General features: G+C 40.8%; 1 protein-coding gene across 3 annotated transcripts in view; it reads right to left on the reverse strand.

The window, feature by feature from the left end:
- Positions 1-19,775, reverse strand: part of LOC127518799 (coiled-coil domain-containing protein 148-like) — a 139,096-nt gene that overhangs the window by 16,670 nt on the left and 102,651 nt on the right. For all 3 annotated transcript variants that reach the window (XM_051905961.1, XM_051905959.1, XM_051905960.1), the window contains 2 exons: positions 11,241-11,381; positions 10,469-10,587 (listed from right to left, as the gene is read on the reverse strand). In XM_051905961.1, the coding sequence (XP_051761921.1) occupies positions 10,469-10,587; positions 11,241-11,381 (260 nt within the window). The remainder of the gene's footprint in view (positions 1-10,468; positions 10,588-11,240; positions 11,382-19,775) is intronic.

The raw sequence follows: 19,775 nt of genomic DNA on the forward strand, positions 1-19,775 counted from the left end.
ATTATTATTATTATTATTATTTTTTTTTTTTTTCAGCCAATAAGGCACTTATAATAAAGTCAAGATCAAATAGAGTCCCCATCTCTAAGGTTCACACCAGTGTCGTGACAAATTCCCTACGGCCAAAGCCCGAGCTAAAGTCGTCGGCGCCTTTGCTTGCTTTTTTTTCTTATCAGTGCAAAAGATAGTCCTCAGAAAATGAACTGTAACTTAGTGAATACTAATCACACAAACATGAGAAATATGACTAAAGAAATGTTGAAATGCACAGTTTGGGAATAATTCTGGAAGAATTTACCTCAGAGGAACTTTCATTTTAAGGATCAACTTGATCAAGCCGATGATTGTGAATGGTAAGTTTTTTTTATTCTTAAGTTCTTTATTGTAATCGCGATATAGTGTCTGTGAATATTAAACTGCAAAAAGACCGTTTAAATATGATTGCACGTGTTTCGTTTACTACAGAGTATGTGAACATTAGTAAATTGCCATATTGGCTATTCCCAAACTATTTTGCTATACTGAGATAAGTGAAATCAACGGAAATAAGTAATAAATACTGAAATAAAATTTGTTAGCAACATATTAAACTGCACATTAGCATTTAGGCTCTATAACATAACAAATATAATACATAAAATGCCATAGAGGTAATATGAATGTTTAGATGCTTTGCATCACAGAAATAAATTATATTTTAAAGTATATTAAAATAGAAAACCATTATTTTAAATTGTAATAACATTTCAGAGTATTGCTGTTTTTTTCCTGTATTTTTGATCAAATAAATACAGGCTTGATGAGCATGAGACTTCTTTCAAAAACATTAAAAATAGTAATATGTCCAATCTTTTGACCGGTACTGTAATTTAAAATATAATAGGACTATACAAAAATTTCTTCACATGATGTGCAATACGTGCATGCATGAGATCACAAAAATCATGTTCCCTTTCGAAAGGGAACTTCTACTCTGCGTTTGCAAACGCTATGGGGGATCGTCACGTGACTCTGTGTCTGAAAGCCAACTATCCAATAACTCCAATGCCTATGACGTCATACGGCGTGACCCGGAAGTATAAAAGGCGCGCCTGGGGAAGCAGTCATCATCCATCGTCTTTCGGGACTGTTTGTGTCTTGCCACTGTCGTGTATAACTCTGCTATACTTGTGAGTACATCTCTGGTTATGTCTGAGGACAAACAGAAACGTTTTAGGAAGTGTGCGGATCCATGCCCGAGATTTTTGACTCCGGAGGATTCGCACACTTTGTGTGTACACTGTCTGGGAGAAGAACACGCACGGACAGTGCTTGAGGGCGCTGTCTGTGAGAGTTGTGAGCGTTTTCCCATGAGAACGCTCTGTTCCCGCCTGGCCCTCTTCTCAAGGGAAGAGGCGTCAACATCTGCGCCTGGTGGGTCCGGCCCTGCTCGTGCCGAGGCAGAGCGGCGGCTGCACTCATGGGGCACGCAGGTAGAGCTCGCTGCCAAGTTTGAGAGAGGCGTCACAGTCTCTCAACCTCTGGCGGCGGCTGGCGGGGATGAGCTCCTGGATGACGATGATGTCTTATCTCTGACATCATCGGATCCAGGAGCGAGTGTTCTTCTGGCTGCTAGCCCCCGTGAGCAAGAGATGGCAATGGAGGAGGAAGAAGTTGCGACTTCTTCTTTCTCCAAGCCTCCTTGCCCAGCATATGCTGAGTTATTGGAGGTTGTGGAGCGCGCCGCCGGCAGGCTGCAGCTGCCGTGGGAGCGCGCAAGGAAAGAGCCCGTTCGCGGCAGGTTAGACGAGCGGTTTCTTTCTGACCACAACCCCGTAACTCCAGTGAGCCTTCCATTCCTTCCAGATCTTCACGTAGAGATCAAAAAGGCATGGAAGAACCCATACTCGGCCAGAATTCATCCACATCAGCGAGGGAATTTCGCTGATGTGGAGGGATTAGGCCAGCATGGGTATGTGTCGCTGCCGCCCATTGACGAGACGTTTGCCAACTATCTCGTCACGGGCAGGGCACCGACACTGAAAGCTCCGGTTCTGCCGTCCAGACCCCTTAAACTGACATCTCGTCTGAACGGCAGAGCATATGCTGCTGCAGGTCAGGCTGGCGCGGCTTTGCACACTATGGCGGTGTTGCAAGCCTACCAGGCTGACTTGCTGAAAGACCTGGATCAGGGGCAGGGTTTGTCCCCTGATGCGGTGGCTGAGCTGCGCCGCACCACAGATCTCGCTCTCCGGGTCACCAAGCAGACGGCTGCCTCGATTGGGAGATCGATGGCATCTGTGGCTGAACATGGCGGACATCGGGGAGAAAGAGAAGGGCTCTCTCCTCGATGCCCCGGTTTCGCCAACTGAACTTTTCGGCGGCTCCGTTGAAACGGTTGTCGGAAAGTTCAGGGAGGCGAAGGCGCGCTCAGCAGCATACAAAAATTGCATACCGCTTAGGTCCGATCCTGGGCCCAGACAGCCGGGAGGCCCTGGCCCGTCTCGAGCCGAGGCTCAGAGGCAGGGCCAGAAGTCTAGTGTCGCCACTCGAGCGCCTCCTCCACCTTGGAGCAAGTCGCAGAAGCGGCGGGATATAAGGAAGAGGAAGATGGACTTAAGGGAGGTGATTGATCACCGGCGCCAGCAACGCCGCTGATCGATCCCCTCTCTTGGCGAAGGTAATTCTACATCTGCCTTCGCCCCTCTTCCTCGGCCTCCCCGGCGTTTTTAATCACTGTGCATGTTCAGGACGACACCTTTGAACAGTCAGGCTGACGGCTGGGCCCATGATGAAACTTTTCTGAAGGCCCGCCTTCTGGCTTGATAGTGAAAGGGTTCTTTGGGCTTCTAGAACCATGGATTTCATCCTTCCCATTTCAAATAAGTGAAGGAGGAGTCTTTGGTCTTCAAGCCACAGGAAGGTAAGACAAGGTCTGATTTAATTATTTAAATGTTTGACCTTGTGTTGTTCCTGTATAATGTCCTGAACATGTAACAGTAAAATGTGAACTATTTAGGGGTTTTTGGGCAAAACTGGAGTGTTGAGACTGACTGAGCAGGCCACAAAATGGCTGCCGCTTAGTTTTTCTATATATGAGTAGCCTCTTGGCTATTTTTCAGTATAGTTTGAGTTGGCACTCATTACTTCAGTTTATATGTCTACGGCGGCCCTAACCGGCCGCCTGACATTTTAGCTTTGAGCTTCGCTTTATTTCTCTCATCATGAGACTTGGAAGTGAAGATCAGGCTTTGTTATGGGCCTGTTGTAGTGTATAGGCCTATAGCTTAGCGGCCAGGCTAGAGCTAGGTGATGTGTGGTATATGAAGTAACCCCATATGTATTTACTATCCTTTCAGGATGTGTAGTTCCTAGTTCTGGCTTCCTCCCGAGGGAGTTGTTTAGGCCGTATGCCCAATTATCCATTTATACATACGTAACCTGAGACGTTTTCTGTTAAGAGTGGACATTATATTAATGTTAATACAATAGCTGATATGATCCTGTTATCAGCATGCTCACAGAGGTTTTTTTTTTATCTCACAGTTTTGAGAATCATAGTGTACTCCAAATGTGTCTTTGATTCTCATTTATATAGTTAACTCCCTGGAGTCAGCGGTATCGGTGGTACCAGTGTGAAAGAGACTAAAAATACTCTATCAATTTTGGACATATCAATTAAGAGTTATATACCATTCTAATCTGTGAAATGTCCTCTTTTATTTGTGTACACTAAGAGTAAAAAGAAAATGTTGTGCTTTTTGCAAAATAAAGAAAACTAACATGATGCACGAGCCGCACTCTCTCTCAATATGAAGTCCAATCTGATACTCCTCAGGAAATGAACTGTAACGTAGTGAATACTAATGACACAAAAATGAGACATTTGTCTAAAAAAACGTTGAAATGTCAGGTTTTAAATCATGTAAGTCAAATCGAAAACAAATATTCTCTGTTTATGTAATCTGTATGAAAAGAGAGACATGTCAGATGTCGCGGCTCAGCTCATTATCCGCTAATGCGGCCACACCCACGGAGCGGGCACGCTATTCAGACGTGTGGGATTACAAATTTAAGAATCTGTTTAAGATCTGCTGATCCTACATCCTGACATAACATCACATGGAATACTATGGTGAAGTACATTGTATTTAGCATTTTAAGGTAAAAAGGATGACTTTCTAAGAAAATCAAGTCAGGCAGCCCAGGTGTCTTTATGCACTTCCTGACCATTTGGCATGACAAGCTCAAGACACAGCTCTGCCTTTGTCTCTATGATAATGTGAAGGTATGGGCGATACTGTCAGACTGATTGGATTAGCACCTATGCATTTGAATGACACTGTTATGCTGATTAGATCAGGGCTGGGGAAATGCCGGTAACGGGCTGATTCCTGCACTGCATTTGCATGCTTTGTTTAGATTGTCTCCACCTCTACTGTATGTATCCCTCCCCCTTGAATGGATATAAACTACAATGTACACTGCCTTAGTTGGACTTGGATGACTACAGCGATGCACAACGCGTTTCTCAATAAAGAGTAACTTCTGCTTGAAAGATATCCCAACGTCTCCTGGTCTCTGCTTTGACGAGGAAAAAGTTTCCTACAGACGCAAATTCTGAGGCGATCAATGCAGCATAGTGAACTCATCAACAGCTCAGAAAAACGCATCAAGTTTAGTCAGTTTCATACTTTTCACTGTTTTGAGATGCGGTGAGGAATAATTCTAAAAGGATTTACCTCAGAGGAAGAGCTGGTTTCACGTTCATTTCGAGGATCAACTATCGAGCCGATGATTGTGAAAGGTAAGTTGTTTTTTATTCTTAAGTTCTTTATTCTAATCGTGATATAGTGTCTGTGAATATTAAATCGCAAAAAAACTGTTTAAATATGAATCCTGCAAGTTTTGTTTGTCTCAGTGTGAATTAATGGGGCAGATCGACGTGCAGTTCTGTTTACTATACCCAACTTACATTAATAAATTGCCTATTCCCAAACTATATTGCTATACTGAGATGAGTGAAATCGACTGAAATACGCAATAAATACTGAAATAAAATGTGTTAGCAATGTATTAAACTGCACATTAACATTTAGGCTCTATATGTATAAAATAAAATACCAAAGAGGTAATATGAATGTTTAGGCGCTTTGCATCACAGAAATACATTATTTTTTAAAGTATATTAAAATAGAAAAACACTATTTTAAATTGTTATAATATTTCACAGTATTGCGTTTTTTTCTGTATTTTTGATCAAATAAATGCAGGCTTGATGATCATGAGACTTCTTTCAAAAACACACAAATAGTAATGTGTCCAGTCTTTTGACTGGTACTGTCATTTTAAATTTATGCCTATACAATTATGTTTTCTGTTAAGAGTGGACATTATATTAACATGATATGATCCTGTTGCTCACTGAGGGTTTTTTTTCTTTTATCTCACAGATTTGAGTATCATAGTGACCAGATATTAGCCCACACTGGACATTCTGAATGAATATAATGGTGAGATCACTGACTGGAAGCAGGAAAGGTTTTTTTTTTTTTCTTTTTTTTTTTTTTCTCCTCCAGTGTAGAAACACCAAACACATTGGAATGCCAGGTAAGTAATGTTCATTTATATCTTTGAACAGGATTTATTTCCAGGTAAAACTCTAAATCAAAATGTGCCCTCATTTATTCAAAATGTGTCTCATTTATATTGTTAACTATATTCTGAATAAAATATAAAAAAAGCTAATTTGTACTTTGATTTTTTTTAGTGTCCTCTCACATAGCCTACCTGACTGAAAGGGCTCATTACGCGGGTCATTATGCAGGTCATTATGCGGGTCTTTGTCTTCTCAGGTGTGAATCACAGCATTATTCATGAAGATTCACACCTCCCGCATACTGTCTTTCTTGACAAAAAGTGTCTTACAAAATTTAAATCAATATATTGTTTTAGATGAACGAGTAGGCAGGATAATATTTACATCATTTTAAAGCAAAAATTCCCAGAAGTCTTGTAAACACATATTTTGTATTTGTTTGGTGGACGTATTTCAGTGACTTCAGTTTTTTGTTTTTTCAATAACCATGCATGAAAATAAATTCTCTCAAAAATACAAATATGTACATACATGTTGCTCACATATTATGGTAGCCTTGTTCGTGCTGAATACAGTGTAATGACACCTTTGCCATTAATATGTTTATAAGCAACTGAAAAAAGCACAAATGTCAGGGCATGTCAAAACTTCTCCAGGGCCCCAAAAATCCTCAGACCCCAGAGGGTTAACTACATTCTAAATAAACTACAAACAAAAAATAATATATTTCTTTTGTCATTGCATTCTTTCTTAGTTAGCAGGGTCTTAATCTCAGGATGATGAGATGAGGCAGGATGATTTTTACAACATTTTGAAGCAAAAACTAAATGTAACACTTTATTTTAGGGTCTTTTAACTAGTTGCTTATTAGCATGCATAATACTAGAATATTAGCTATTTATTAGTACTTATTAAACACATATTAATGCCTTATTCTGCATTACCTTATTCTACATTCTTAATCCTACCCAATACCTAAACTTAACAACTATCTTACTAACTATTAATAAGCAGTAAATTAGGAGTTTATTGAGGGAAAAGTCATAGTTAATAGTTTATATGTGTTCCCTATACTAAAGTGTTATCAAACACAAAATATACAGTTGCTCTAAATATACAGTTCCCAAAAGTCTTGTGAAAAAATGTTTAGTATGTGTTTTGAGGCCTTATTTACATACATGTTGCTCACATATTATTGTAGCCTAGTTTGTGCTGAATACAGTGTAATGAGACTTTTGTCATTAATATGTTTATAAGCAACTGAAAAAGCACAAATGTCAGGGCATGCCAAAACTACTACAGGACCCCAAATCAGCCTCAGACCCCAGAGGGTAAAGGGAATATTGTCATAGCTTCTAAGGAACGGAGGCCTTAACAGAATAACTTTAAAAGAGAGGAGGCCTAACTACGTTCTATATTCAGGCTTTCAAGGAGGCTCACAGAGCCTAATTACTCATAACTTCTGTTCAGACAAAGCCCTGAAGAGTGGAGGCCTCAAAGAGGACTATCTCAAGTATGAGACCTAGCAATGCTCTAACCCAAAGGCAGCAGCCAAAAAGGCTCAGCAAGAACTAGCAACTTGGCACTACTACCTATTCCGGCTCTATGGACGGCGGCCTCAACAAACTGACTCTCGAAGTGAGAGGAAGCCTAACTACGTTCTAATAGAGAAAGTTATCTGGGAGCCTAACAACCTGATACAACTGGCCTGTGAAGCTCTGCAGAGCAGAGGCCTTGGTACAATGACTATCATAAGGAGAGGAGACCTAGCAACACTCCACATTAGGGTCAGTAGCCAAGGAGGCTCACAGAGAGCTGTCTACCTGTCCGAGCTTTAAAGATGAAGGTCCTCGCCCAGGGGAGCAGAGGCCTCAGCAGGATGAATTTCTATAGCGAGAGGAGGCCTAATAATGCTAACTTTTTACAAGCAGTACCCAAGGAGGCTCACAGAGAGCCTAAAAACTTGGTCCCTAGCTGAACTCAGAGGACAGATTTCCTAGTAGTATGCCCTACATCTGTCAAGAAGGCTACATAACGGCCTACCATTAATAACAGGCGGAGCTCAGGGGAGCGGATGGACAAGAATGGCTAAAAACACTCCCACACCAGAGGCACCAAAGGAGACTCACACACAGACAGCCTACAACTCAGTGCTATGGCATAATCTGGCTCTGAGAACAGAAGCCTCAGCATGACGACTCTCTAAAGCAAGAGGAGGCTTAACTAAGTTCTATGCTCAGGGCAGCTTCCAAGGAGGCTCAAAAAGAGCCTAACAACTTGGCATTACTGCCTAGCTCTAAGGACAGAGGCCTCAGCATGACGACTCTCTAAAACGAGAGGAGACCTACTATGGCCAGTGATAAGAATAGCTCTCAAGGAGGCACACAGAGCTCCTAGCAACTTGGTACTGCTGCCCAGGCATTGATCTGAGGAGTGAAGGCCTCAGGAGAAAGAATCTCTATAACGAGAGGAAGCTTCACTTCTCTGTAAAGGCAGTAGCCAAGGAGGCTCACAGAGAGCCTAACAACTTGACACTACTGTCCTGCCATTCAGTAGTGATGAGGACTTCAACAAGGATGCCTTAGCTACTAAGAAATAGTAGGGAGGCAACTGAAATTTCCATGCTCTCACAGTCCTTTCACATTTCCGTAATAAAGGATAAGTGTGGGACGAATATGGATTCCCTTATGAACTCTCTGTCTTAGCATGGAGATCAAAGGAAAAACAAAAGGCTCACAGGAGCAGGGCAATTATGTTCGGACAGAAATTATTTTCCATAAAGTCTGTCTCATGCTGCCAAATCAGATCTAATCTGTCATTAGGAGGCATTCCCCATAATGTCCTCTAGAGCAGTGGTTCCCAAACTGGGGTACGCGTACCCCTGGGGGTATGTGAGGTGACAGAGGGGGTATGCGAACAAAATGCCAAATTTTGCCGTTCATTTAATTCTTCCCTACCTTAAAATAACATTAAAACCAAGCATGTATATTTTCTAACAGGCACAATGCCCTAACTACATGACATCCAATCAAAATACCACATCTTTTGCGGTCAAATCTGACAGCTTCCATTTCTACATAAACAGCGTTCATATGGGTGCGTATGTGTTGCATACAGAGTCTACATTACTGCCGTTCTTGACAATGTACAGTAGATTTAGCACTTACTAGCATGAAGAACAAATAACCTGGCACAAAAGGTGCATAAAGATCAATTTAAGATTCAAACTCTTGATACAAAACATACCTTTTGTGAGTTCTTGTTTTTAATGTTGATAATATTTTACGAGCAAGAATGCAAATCCAAATATCCACACGATTGCAAATGGGACATTGATTTTAACAGCTGAACAAACAAAAGGGTAATATTAAGTGATGTTCTTCACAGTATTGGCAGTATTTGCTCTATTGTGCACTGAAAGCCACAGCAGAACTACAACACAGCAGTAATTGTGAACGAATCTGCAGCTTTGAACGAATCGTTTGTGAAAGTCATTGATTCAATGATTCATTCATAAATCTAGCCACTTGCTTCATTGAACAAATGACTCGATGACTCACGCATTAAGACAGTGACTTACCACCATCTACTGGCAGTTTTAGCATTTAAAATAATCACTTTTCATGTTTTTATCATTGCATGCACTACCAGTCAAAAGTTTGGAAACATTACTATTTTTAATGTTTTTGAACAAAGTCTCTTATGCTCATTAAGGCTGCTCATTAATAATAAATACAGAAAAAAACAATAATATTGTGAAATATTATTAAAATTTAAAATTATGGTTTTCTATTTTAATATACTTTAAAATATAATTTATTTCTGTGATGCAAAGCTGAATTGTCAGCATCATTACTCCAGTCTTTAGTGTCACATGATCCTTCAGAAATCATAAATCACAAAATTATTATTTTTTCTGTATTTATTATGAAATAAATGCAGCCTTAATAAGCATAAGAGACTTTGTTCAAAAACATTAAAAATAGTAATGTTTCCAAACTTTTGACTGGTAGTGTATGTCTCTATTGATTTATTTATTTTTTTTATTTAAAACTTTATTATTAAAAATTATTATTTTTTCTGTATTTATTATGAAATAAATGCAGCCTTAATAAGCATAAGAGACTTCGTTCAAAAACATTAAAAATAGTAATGTTTCCAAACTTTTGACTGGTAGTGTATGTCTCTATTGATTTTTTTTTAATTTTTTTTTTATTTAAAATATTAATATTGCAAAGGTACTTATAAAGATAAAAAAAAAATTCACTGGAAAGTCAATTTAGGGGGCAAATATTGTCCCTTAATGGAAAAGGTGCAGTCTAAGTGGAAGAGAGAGGGAACGTGGAAGGATGGTAAATGCCTCAGGGGGTACTCCACTCTAAAAAGTTTGGAAACCACTGCTCTAGAGGACATGGTATGAGTTCCCATTCGAAAGGGAACAGTATCATTTACCTTTTTTTTTTTTTTTTTTTTTTAACCTATTTTTACTAAATCTTTGTAATATATGAAACATGCTATGCAGAGACTTCCATGCACATTTTTGGGTGATGCAAAAGTGAATTGTTGTATTAAGACTTTTGATTCAATTCACTGAAGAAAAAAACTTGATAAAAAAATAAACTGAATATACCAGCTCTAACAATTGTTTTAAATCTGTTGAAACATTACTGTACTTTTTGATAATGTGAACTGCAAGATTTTGAAAAGAAAGCAGATAGTATGTATTTGGTGGAAATGTATGAAATCTCATGATAAAATTCATGATAAAAGTTTGTCTCATCTTTAGTATCTGTAGATGTATCGTTTGCAAGGCTGATGTGTTATTGGTACTATTGTGTGCTGGTTATTTGGCTTTTTTGCCAATTTGTTTCTCCAATCAAAGTACTTTACCTTTCTTTATCTCTCTGCATCTGTTGTTCTATCTCTCTCCTTAGTTCTGCAAGCCTCTTCATATCCCGCTTTCTCTGCTCTTCTCTTCTCTTCTGCTTCTCTGCATGGAATCTATTTATCTGAGAGAGAAAAGAGACAGAGAAAGTGAGATGAAGAAAAAAAAGAAAAAAAAAGAAAAGTCATGGGATTTGTTTTAAACTAGATAAACTTTCGGCAGAACCATAAGCCAAAAACAAAAGTTTACAGACTTCAGTCTGTCATTTGTATTGTTTCGGATGAAAAATTACGTAGACATTTAGAGATTAATTTATGTGTTGCGTAAACGGAGAGAGTACAGATATTGGTATAATCTATTCCTTTCTCATAAACATCATTAATCATTGACATAACACAGCTCTGCAGGAAGTGAAAGGAAACGGGAAAAAGACAAGGCCACACACATTTTAAAATCTTAACACAATCACACAGCGTTACTTTCACACGACATTTATTAAGCTAATGGGCTAAAGACAGAGTCCTGGGGTTCCCATTCCCCTCACTATTTTACTAATGCTCACTCTGGACTATACTGGGTTTTGCAGAGAGCACTAATAATGATAATGCATTAATGACTTACAATCATTCAATTAATGAAAATGGCTCATAAAAATTAAATTCCATCATACTGTTTTCTATAACATTACATCACATTATGGATGTAAATAGTTTGGTTTTCATGTTGACTTTAATTAACGATGACATGTTGTACTGTCATGAATTTTTTTGCTATTACCTGCTGTGTCAGTTGAGCTCTTCTAGTTTTTTCTCTCTGCTGTTCTTTCCTCAGTCTCTCCTCTTCCTCTTTGTGCCAATAAGCAGCAAGAGTAGCCTCCAACTCCGCAGCCTGCTCCTGCTGAATGCGCCACTGCTGGAGCTAAACCCACAGAGTGACAGTTAGCTTCAACAGCAATCTCTCTGTAGTGTTTTGACCACTGAAGTGTTAAGCTGGAAATATGTACAGTAGACTTTACCAATCCATCAAAAAAAAAAAAAAAAAAACATAGCATATTTTTGTAGGCATGCACAGCATTAAAATATGATTACACACACAAATTAGAGAAACTGAGTCTTAAACACACATGCACATGGATGGAATACTTGCATGGGTCACTGGTTACTCTATATTGCAGACTATATCTATATATGTATAAAATAGTATGTGAAAAAATATGCAAAATGCAACAATAAAGAATAGTATGTTACAGTGTTATCACATGACCTTTGAGTGGTGTTCTGCTTATCATACAGCAGGTGTTCTGAACTCCAGCCCTCGAGATCCACTTTCCTGCAGAGTTTACTTCCAAACTTATTAAACTCACCTATGTGTAACTTTCTAGTAATCCTGAAGACTTTGATTTTTTGTTCAGGTGTGTTTCATTAGAGTTTGAACTAAAAGTCTTCAGGAAAGTTGACCATGAAGGCCAGAGATGAGAACACCTGATCTACAACATATCCTAAGACAGTGTTTCCCAAACTAGGGTAGGTGTATCCCTGGGTACGTGAGGTGACAGAGGGGGTCTGCGAACAAAGTGCTGAGTTCTACTGTTCATTTAATTCTACCCCACCTTAAAATAACATTAAAACTAAGCATGTATTTCTAACAGACAAAATGTCGGCTCTAATGTAAAAACAGGAAAATGGTAGTGCTGTAAAAAGTCAAAAACATGACATACAATCAAATTACCTCATCTTTTGAAGTCAAAACTGACTGCATTCCCAAAAGCAGTGTACAAATGTTAGGTTGTGTACAGAGTATGCTGTCTTAACCAATCGTGATAGCACGATACAAAAACATATCCTGTGTGAGTTCTTGTTTTCAATAATTCTTTAATAGTTCGTTTTGAAAATATATTATACGAGAAATTTTTATTTATCCCGAATATCCACACAATTGCAAATGTGACATCGTTTTTATACAACAGTTCAACAAACAAAAAGGTAATGTTAAGTGATGTACATTTTAAACACAGTATTGTCAGTATTGTTTGCTCTATTTTGCAACTAAATAATAGTTCCAACAAAAGCCACAGCAGAACTGTTGTGTGTCTCCAAGCAACACATGACAGTGTTTCGTTAGTGAACAAATCTGCAGCTTTGAACAAATCGGGAGAGTCAGTGATTCAATTACCCATTCATAATACAGCCACTTGCTTCATTGCTGAATAAATCAATGATTTATCATTAATCATTAAGACAGTGACTTGCCGCCACCTACTGGCAGTTTTAGTTTAATATTTAAAAGTATCACTTCGTTTTTACCATCATTTCATATTTCTCTATTTTTATACACATTTTGACATTATATCACACCATTATTTATGCCATTGTAATCGCATTCATGCCACTTTTGAGCAGCATTAAACTGTGTAAATATAGCTTGTACCACTAGTAAAAAGATAGCTTTTGTTAATACTGATTTCAGTTGATTAAAATTATCGATTTAGTTTAATTTATTGCTTTATTTATTATATTAATAACTAAATAAATGGAATTTTAAGAATTTGACATAAAACATGTACATTTAATAGTGTTAGAAAAACTTGGCCTTTTTAAAGGTAAAAAATATACCTGAAAATTCACCAAACATGTACCCAACAAAAAGAGAAAAATGCCATCACCACAGCATTCTATGGAGCAGTCTGAATGTTCTGATATAGCTACCAGTTTCACATAGATAATTATTTCAGACAATACTGCATATCTGAGAATCTCATCATCTTGTGACATATGCTGTAGATTTTGTGAAATGTGTATTAAACTTTTTTTTGAAACTCAATATCTGTTCACCACCTCCAAAACTGTAAATTGTGCAAGCTTGTTTTGTCCATTAGATTGAAAGATCTGAAAGAAAAAACAAACAAACATAAATTTACCTGCCGACAGACCCTCCCTCGAAGAAATCAGGAGAGAAGTGGTTGAAAGTGGACAAAAGAGACGGATTAAAACACCAGGTGTAAACAGGTGTGTGTCTGCCTTGTCAAAACACCTCTTAATACCATGTGTAAACAGGGCCCTAGTTTTCTAATACATGGATATACATATGTAACACTCAGCCTTCAAAAGGGAGATCACAACAATAAAGATTGTTCCAGACTCTCATAAAAGTAGGTTAGATTGACATAGATTGGTTATATATATGAATAAAAAAAAATCACAACAAAGCCCCAAATGCCAGCATCTCCAAGTGTATTGTACAAATAAAAGTTATCAGAAAAAATGAGTAATCATATATACATACAATTCACTAGTTTATGTGTGTGAGGCAATTGTACGTATAATCCAAATTATAAATGTTGGAAGTCCTTGTATGTGTGTGTGTAGAATCGGTCTCACCGGCAAACGCTAGTCTGTGAGCACGAAGGAACAACGCTGTCCTTTGTAAATCCCTGAGAAAAAGTCCAATAAATCAGAAATAATTCCTCCAAGGGTATAAATCCAATCACAGGTTTAAACAGCGGGAAAGTGTGTGACCGTGCAACACGATCGATCACTTTAGTCCGTTTAAACAGCCCGGCAATTCCTCCTGAAAGCTGGAGAGTCTTCTTCCTATAGCCTGAGTACCAGATCAGCTGATTCAATTACGTCATAGGGATTCCCTGCCAGATCGCGAACAAAGTGTTAAACGGGAACTCAACCACACGCGCTGGGCATAAGAACACAGGGTAATACTTATATTAAAACAGCTGACATGCATGAATAATAATGTTAATACACAGCCTTATAAATATAACCCATTTTTTTATTTGGCTGTGCCACATAGATCCAGGAGAGCACCCGTAATAGCGCTTCAAGTTTACCACATTAAAAACATCAGTTCAAGGTGGGTTGCCACAACACAATTTGTCTGCCCAACATGAGCTCTGCAGATGTTTTACTGGTGCTCTCCTGTTGGGTGGTGTTGAGGGCAAAATGGAACTCTGATATCCACTGGTCCCAGGTCTGATGTTGTTGACCCACATATGCAGCAATCATGGTTTTTACAGTCCTGTTGATCATTTCTGTTAGGTTTGAATGTGGATGAGAGCTGGTGGTTAATTTTTGTACACAACCCCATGTCTTGCACAGGTCCGCCAAAACGATAGATGTAAACTGGGGTCCCCTATCGGATACCAGGTACTTAGGGACCCCCCAATGGGTAAAGATCTTTTCTTTGAGAACTTTTACTATTTTCTGGGTTTTGGCGTCTCTCAGTGGGAACATTTCTACCCACTTGGTATAACAGTCAACAATGACAAGAAGGTAAGTGTTCTGTTTTTTTACTAGGAGGAAATGGTCCCATTAGATCCATTCCTAGGGTGTGTCCAGGCTCTATAATTTGGGTGCTCTGTAGGAAACCAGATGGCTTAGAATTACTGGGTTTGTATTTTTGACGTTTCACACCCTTTTACATGCTGCCACACGTCCTTACTCACAGTCGGCCACCATGCCATCTCTAGGATTTTCAACAGAGTCTTTAGTTGTCCCAGATGACCCCCAAGAGGATTGTCATGATAGTAGTACAAGCAATCTGAAATTAGAGCCTGTGGTACCACTAACTGATACTTTTCTCCTCTGTTTTTTAAAGGGACTCTCCAATACAGCACTCCCTGCTGTTCCTCAAAGGAATAAGACCTTTCTTTGGTCGAGCGAGGGTTAATGCCATCTTTCAGGTGAGTGAGGGTACTGACTGTTGTGCTTTCACTATTTCTTCCAGTGAGTGAGGTAAGGTAGTTAAGTGGGGTGACGTTATGGAGACAAGGGGCAGTGTCAATGGATGAAGGCGCATAAACCCTGGATAAGGCATCAGGTCCCATATTTAGACAGCCCTTCCTATGATGGACCTGGAAATTGAATTGTTGGAGTTGAAGAATCCAGCGTGTTAGACGTGATGAGGTTTTGGGGCAATTGAAGGCCCAGACAAGAACTGCGTGATCAGTAAACACGATGAGCGGCCTACCCTCCAGGTAATGCCTATACTTTTCTACCACCCAGACCACTGCTAGACACTCTTTCTCAGATGTACTGTAATTCTTCTCTGCGCCTGTCAAGGTCCTTAAGGCATAGGCCACCACCTTCTCCCCTTCGTCAGAGTGTTGGGTAAGAATTGCGCCGAGTCCCACATCACTCGCATCTGTATGGACCTGGAAGGGTTTATTGATGTCAGGTTGTATTAATACAGGTGGGTTTTGAAGAGCTTGTTTAAGGTCATCCATACTGGCTTGACACTCTGAAGTCCACTCCCACTTTGTTCCCTTCTTTTTTAGGTGGTTTAATGGAGCAGTGATGTTCGCGGGAATGAACTTGTGGTACCACCCGGCCAAACCCAGGAACTGTTGTAGTGCCTTGAGATCTTGTGGTGGTGGAAATTCAGCTACTGCTTTAGTCTTCTCTTTGTCAATCTCCACTCCCCTCTCAGAGACAACATGACTGAAAAACTTGAGTTGACGTTTGAAGAAGTGGCATTTCTTCATATTAAGTGTCAAGTAAGCTTAGGTAAGTTTATTGAAGACTGTGTTTAGATGTTGAATATGGTCTTCAAATGTCCTGGAATAAATGATGATATCATCAATGCAAACAAAGCAGAACTTTCCCCTCAAATCAGTCAAAACCCTTTCTATCAACCGTTGAAAGATAGCAGCAGCATTCCTGAGACCATACGGCATAGATTTGAAATGGAATAGCCCCTTAGCGGTGATAAAGGCTGTCTTCTCCTTACTCAGCTCCTCCATCTCCACCTGCCAGTACCCTGACTGCAAATCCAATGCGCTAAACCAGGAGGCGCCTTCCAGGAATTCTAAGATGTCATGAATCAGCGGCATTGGGTAAGCATCAGGTACCGTCTTGCTGTTCAACCTTCTGTAGTCTGCACAAAACCTGAATGAACCATCAGGTTTGGGGACTAGGACCACCGGTGAAGACCAAGGCGAGAAGGAGGGCTCAATGATGTTGTCTCGCAGCATCTGGTCTACATATTCCTCGACGATTTGCTTTTTTAGAGGAGAGACTCTGTATGGACAGGATTTTAAGGGTATGTCATCAGTTAATACGATTTTATGCTGCACAACCAATGTTTTACCCAGGCTGTTCGAGGTGATATGTGGCCAGGCGGAGATTAACTTCAACAGCTCTTCCTGGTTATCAGAGTCCCACTGAGTGTGCTCTGGGGTGAAGGTGGCTAGTTTAGGAAGTCTACCTGTAGGGGGTAAGGCATAGTATAGGTTCAGCTTGGCAGCTGTGAGAGAATGTGCAGGTTCAGAAGGTATAGCTGTTCCTGCTATTGGGCTTAAGGTTGGTAAGAATGGGTGATGGATGTATCCCTTTCCCGACCGTAAGCCATATCTGCCTTGCCCCACTTCCAAAATAGCTCCTGTGGTGCTCAAGAAGTCCAGCCTGGCAATTGGTGGAAAGGCGAGGTGGGTATCCTTCAATATATAGGTGTTCACATTGCACTCTTTATCATGCCACATCTTTCGCAGTTCTCTGGTCTGGTGAATGGTACCATCAGCCATGATGAACCTTTGAGGGATGGAGGTAATAACAGGGAGCCTCACTTTTTAGCTGATTCCACAGCTTATCTTGCATTAATGTAAAGGTGCTCCCTGTTTGAATCACTGCCTTCACCTCTTGACCATTCACTTTCACAGGCACGACCAGGAGAGAGGTAACAGGATGGGCTTGCACCAGGGTTACCCCAGCGAGATTCTTGTTGGAGGTACGTTCTGCTGCTTTCTTTGGATTCTTGTCTTTGCTTCCAGTCAGTTACCTTTGCCTTCTCTGCCTTCCACCAGCTCTGAGCTGGTCCCCTCAGGACAGTAGTCAGCGTTCCTAAAAGCTCGGTGCTGGGGAGGGGCCCGATCTCCAAGAATTTCTCGCACTGCTCAATGAAGTTGAGCACATCTGCGGTCTCATAGGAATCCCCAAAAACCAGGAACTCGAGGCAGATCGGAATTCTTGCACAGAATGAGGATGACCCTGTCATAGCTGAGGAAGTAAGAACATTGGGGGGTTGAGAATATACAGTAGGGGAAACATCATAAGTGGCACTAAGAGCTTTCTGACTTGTTTTTTTTTTCTTCTAGATACTGTAACTGGAGTTATCTTTCGAAAGGAACTCAACTCTGCGTTGACCGCATATGGGGGGAACATCACACTTGAACCGATGTCTGAAAGCCAAGGAATCAAACCACTCCAATCCTATTGGCCGGCAACAGCCTATGACATCATCATAGTGCGACACGGAAGTATAAAAGGAGCGCCTAGAGAATCAGTCAGTATCTTTTCATCTTTCGGGACTGTTGTGTCTTTGCCATTGTTTTCAAATCCGGTAAGAAATTTTTTCTAATATGTCTGACAAACGTTTTACAAACGATTGACAAAAGTGTGGTGACCCGTGTCCGAGGTTTCTGTCACTGGAAGATACACACAACCTATGCGTTTTCTGGCTGGGCGAGGAGCATGCACGGACAGTGCTTGAGGGCGCTGTCTGTGTTAATTGTGAGCGTTTTCCCATGAAGACGCTCCGTTCTCATCTGGCCCTCTTCTCGAGGGGAGAGGCGTCAACATCTGTGCCCGGTGGTTCTGGCCCCCCTCGTGCTGAGGTTGAGCGGCGGCTGAAATCATGGGGCTCGCAGGTGGAGCTCGCCGCGGAGTTTGAGAGAGGTGTAAATCTTTCTCAGCCCTCGGCGGCTGACGAGGATGAGCTTTTGGATGACGATGAAGTCCTGTCTTTGACGTCATCGGATCCGGGAGCGAGTGCTCTTCTGGCGGCCAGCCCCAGAGAGCAGGAGATGGCGGTGGAGGAAGAAGCAGGCGAGCCTGCGGCTTCCTCTAGGGCTCCCTGCCCAGCGTATGCTGAGTTACCGCACGCGGATGACTTGACGAGCGGTTCCTTTCCGGCCATGGTTGTGCTCCCCTTGTCAGGGTCTCTTAGCGCATAGCCTCCTCAGTGCAATTTTAGGCGCTGAGTAGATCCTAGGATTGAGCGGATTGTACTCCCCTTGATATGAGGGTTCATAGCATTCAGCTGAGTTCTGCTCTCCAGGATGCCCGTGTCTACGCGTGGGTTTGAGTTGCTTAGTGCCTTTTTCGCAGTCGCTCTTACTTGCTGTCTTCTCTGAATAATGCGTTGTTGAGACTCTGTATTCAGACAGGGCTGGCCAAGGCTGAGTTTGTCCTATGTCAGATTAGGTTGGCCTCCCTGGTGGCATTGGGGTGACTATGTCCCCCTTGTAGTGACTGGCCGGGGTTCCCTTCGGTTCCTTGGCCACATTCCCTTAAAGGGACCTGCTTTCTGCAGATGTTTTGGTTCCAGAAGCCTTTGAGCAGCCTTGGTAGGCTTTCTACGGAAGGCCTCTTTGAGGTTCAGCTTGGGCTGTTGGCCATAGGGAATGCTGTCACTGACAGCCTTTGTGTGACCCGAGGGTCACTTTCAAGCGTCTGTACTTTCTGATTAAAAGCCAATAAATCCACCTTTACCTGTGCCATGTCATTTTGCATTGATTGTAACATACTCACATTAAAACCACAGCTCTTTCCATCAACATCGTCATCACCATCATCAGACTGTTCATGATCAGAAAGATACAAAGAACTAATCATTGAAGTTATTTCAGCTGTAGGATTGTATCTAGTTATTCATATATATATATATATATGGAAGAAGGCCTGGTCTGATGAATCACGCTTTCTTTTACATCACGTGGATGGCCGGGTGTGTGTGCGTCGCTTACCCGGGGAAAACATGGCACCAGGATGCACTATGAGAAGAAGGCAAGCTGGCGGGGGCAGTGCTTTGGGCAATGTTCTGCTAGGAAACCTTGGGTCCTGACATCCATGTGGATGTTCCTTTGACACGTACTACCTACCTAAACGTTGCAGACCATGTACACCCATTCATGGAAACGGTATTCCCCTTTCATCAGGATAATGCATCCTGCCACAAAGCAAAAATGGTTCAGGAATGGTTTGAGGAGCACAACAACAAGTTTGAGGTGTTGACTTGGCCTCCAAATTACCAAGATCTCAATCTATAACGAAATTCCAGTCAGATCGCATCAGTAAGACACTGGGTCTCATTCACTAAGCATGCATACGCACAAATTTATGAGTGAAATCTGCGTACAAATGTTTTCTTTAATGTTTCAAACATAGTTCTATCATGACAGAACTGTATTTCTATCATGACAACTCTGGGAAGATTGTTAGTGTGGTAATGAATATGACAATATTAATGTATTTGGTCTTGGCGGAATAGATCTGCTACGCTGCTGCTGAATTGCTGCTGTAGATT

This window comes from Ctenopharyngodon idella, chromosome 9 (assembly GCF_019924925.1).
Source record: "Ctenopharyngodon idella isolate HZGC_01 chromosome 9, HZGC01, whole genome shotgun sequence".
NCBI lineage: Eukaryota > Metazoa > Chordata > Actinopteri > Cypriniformes > Xenocyprididae > Ctenopharyngodon > Ctenopharyngodon idella.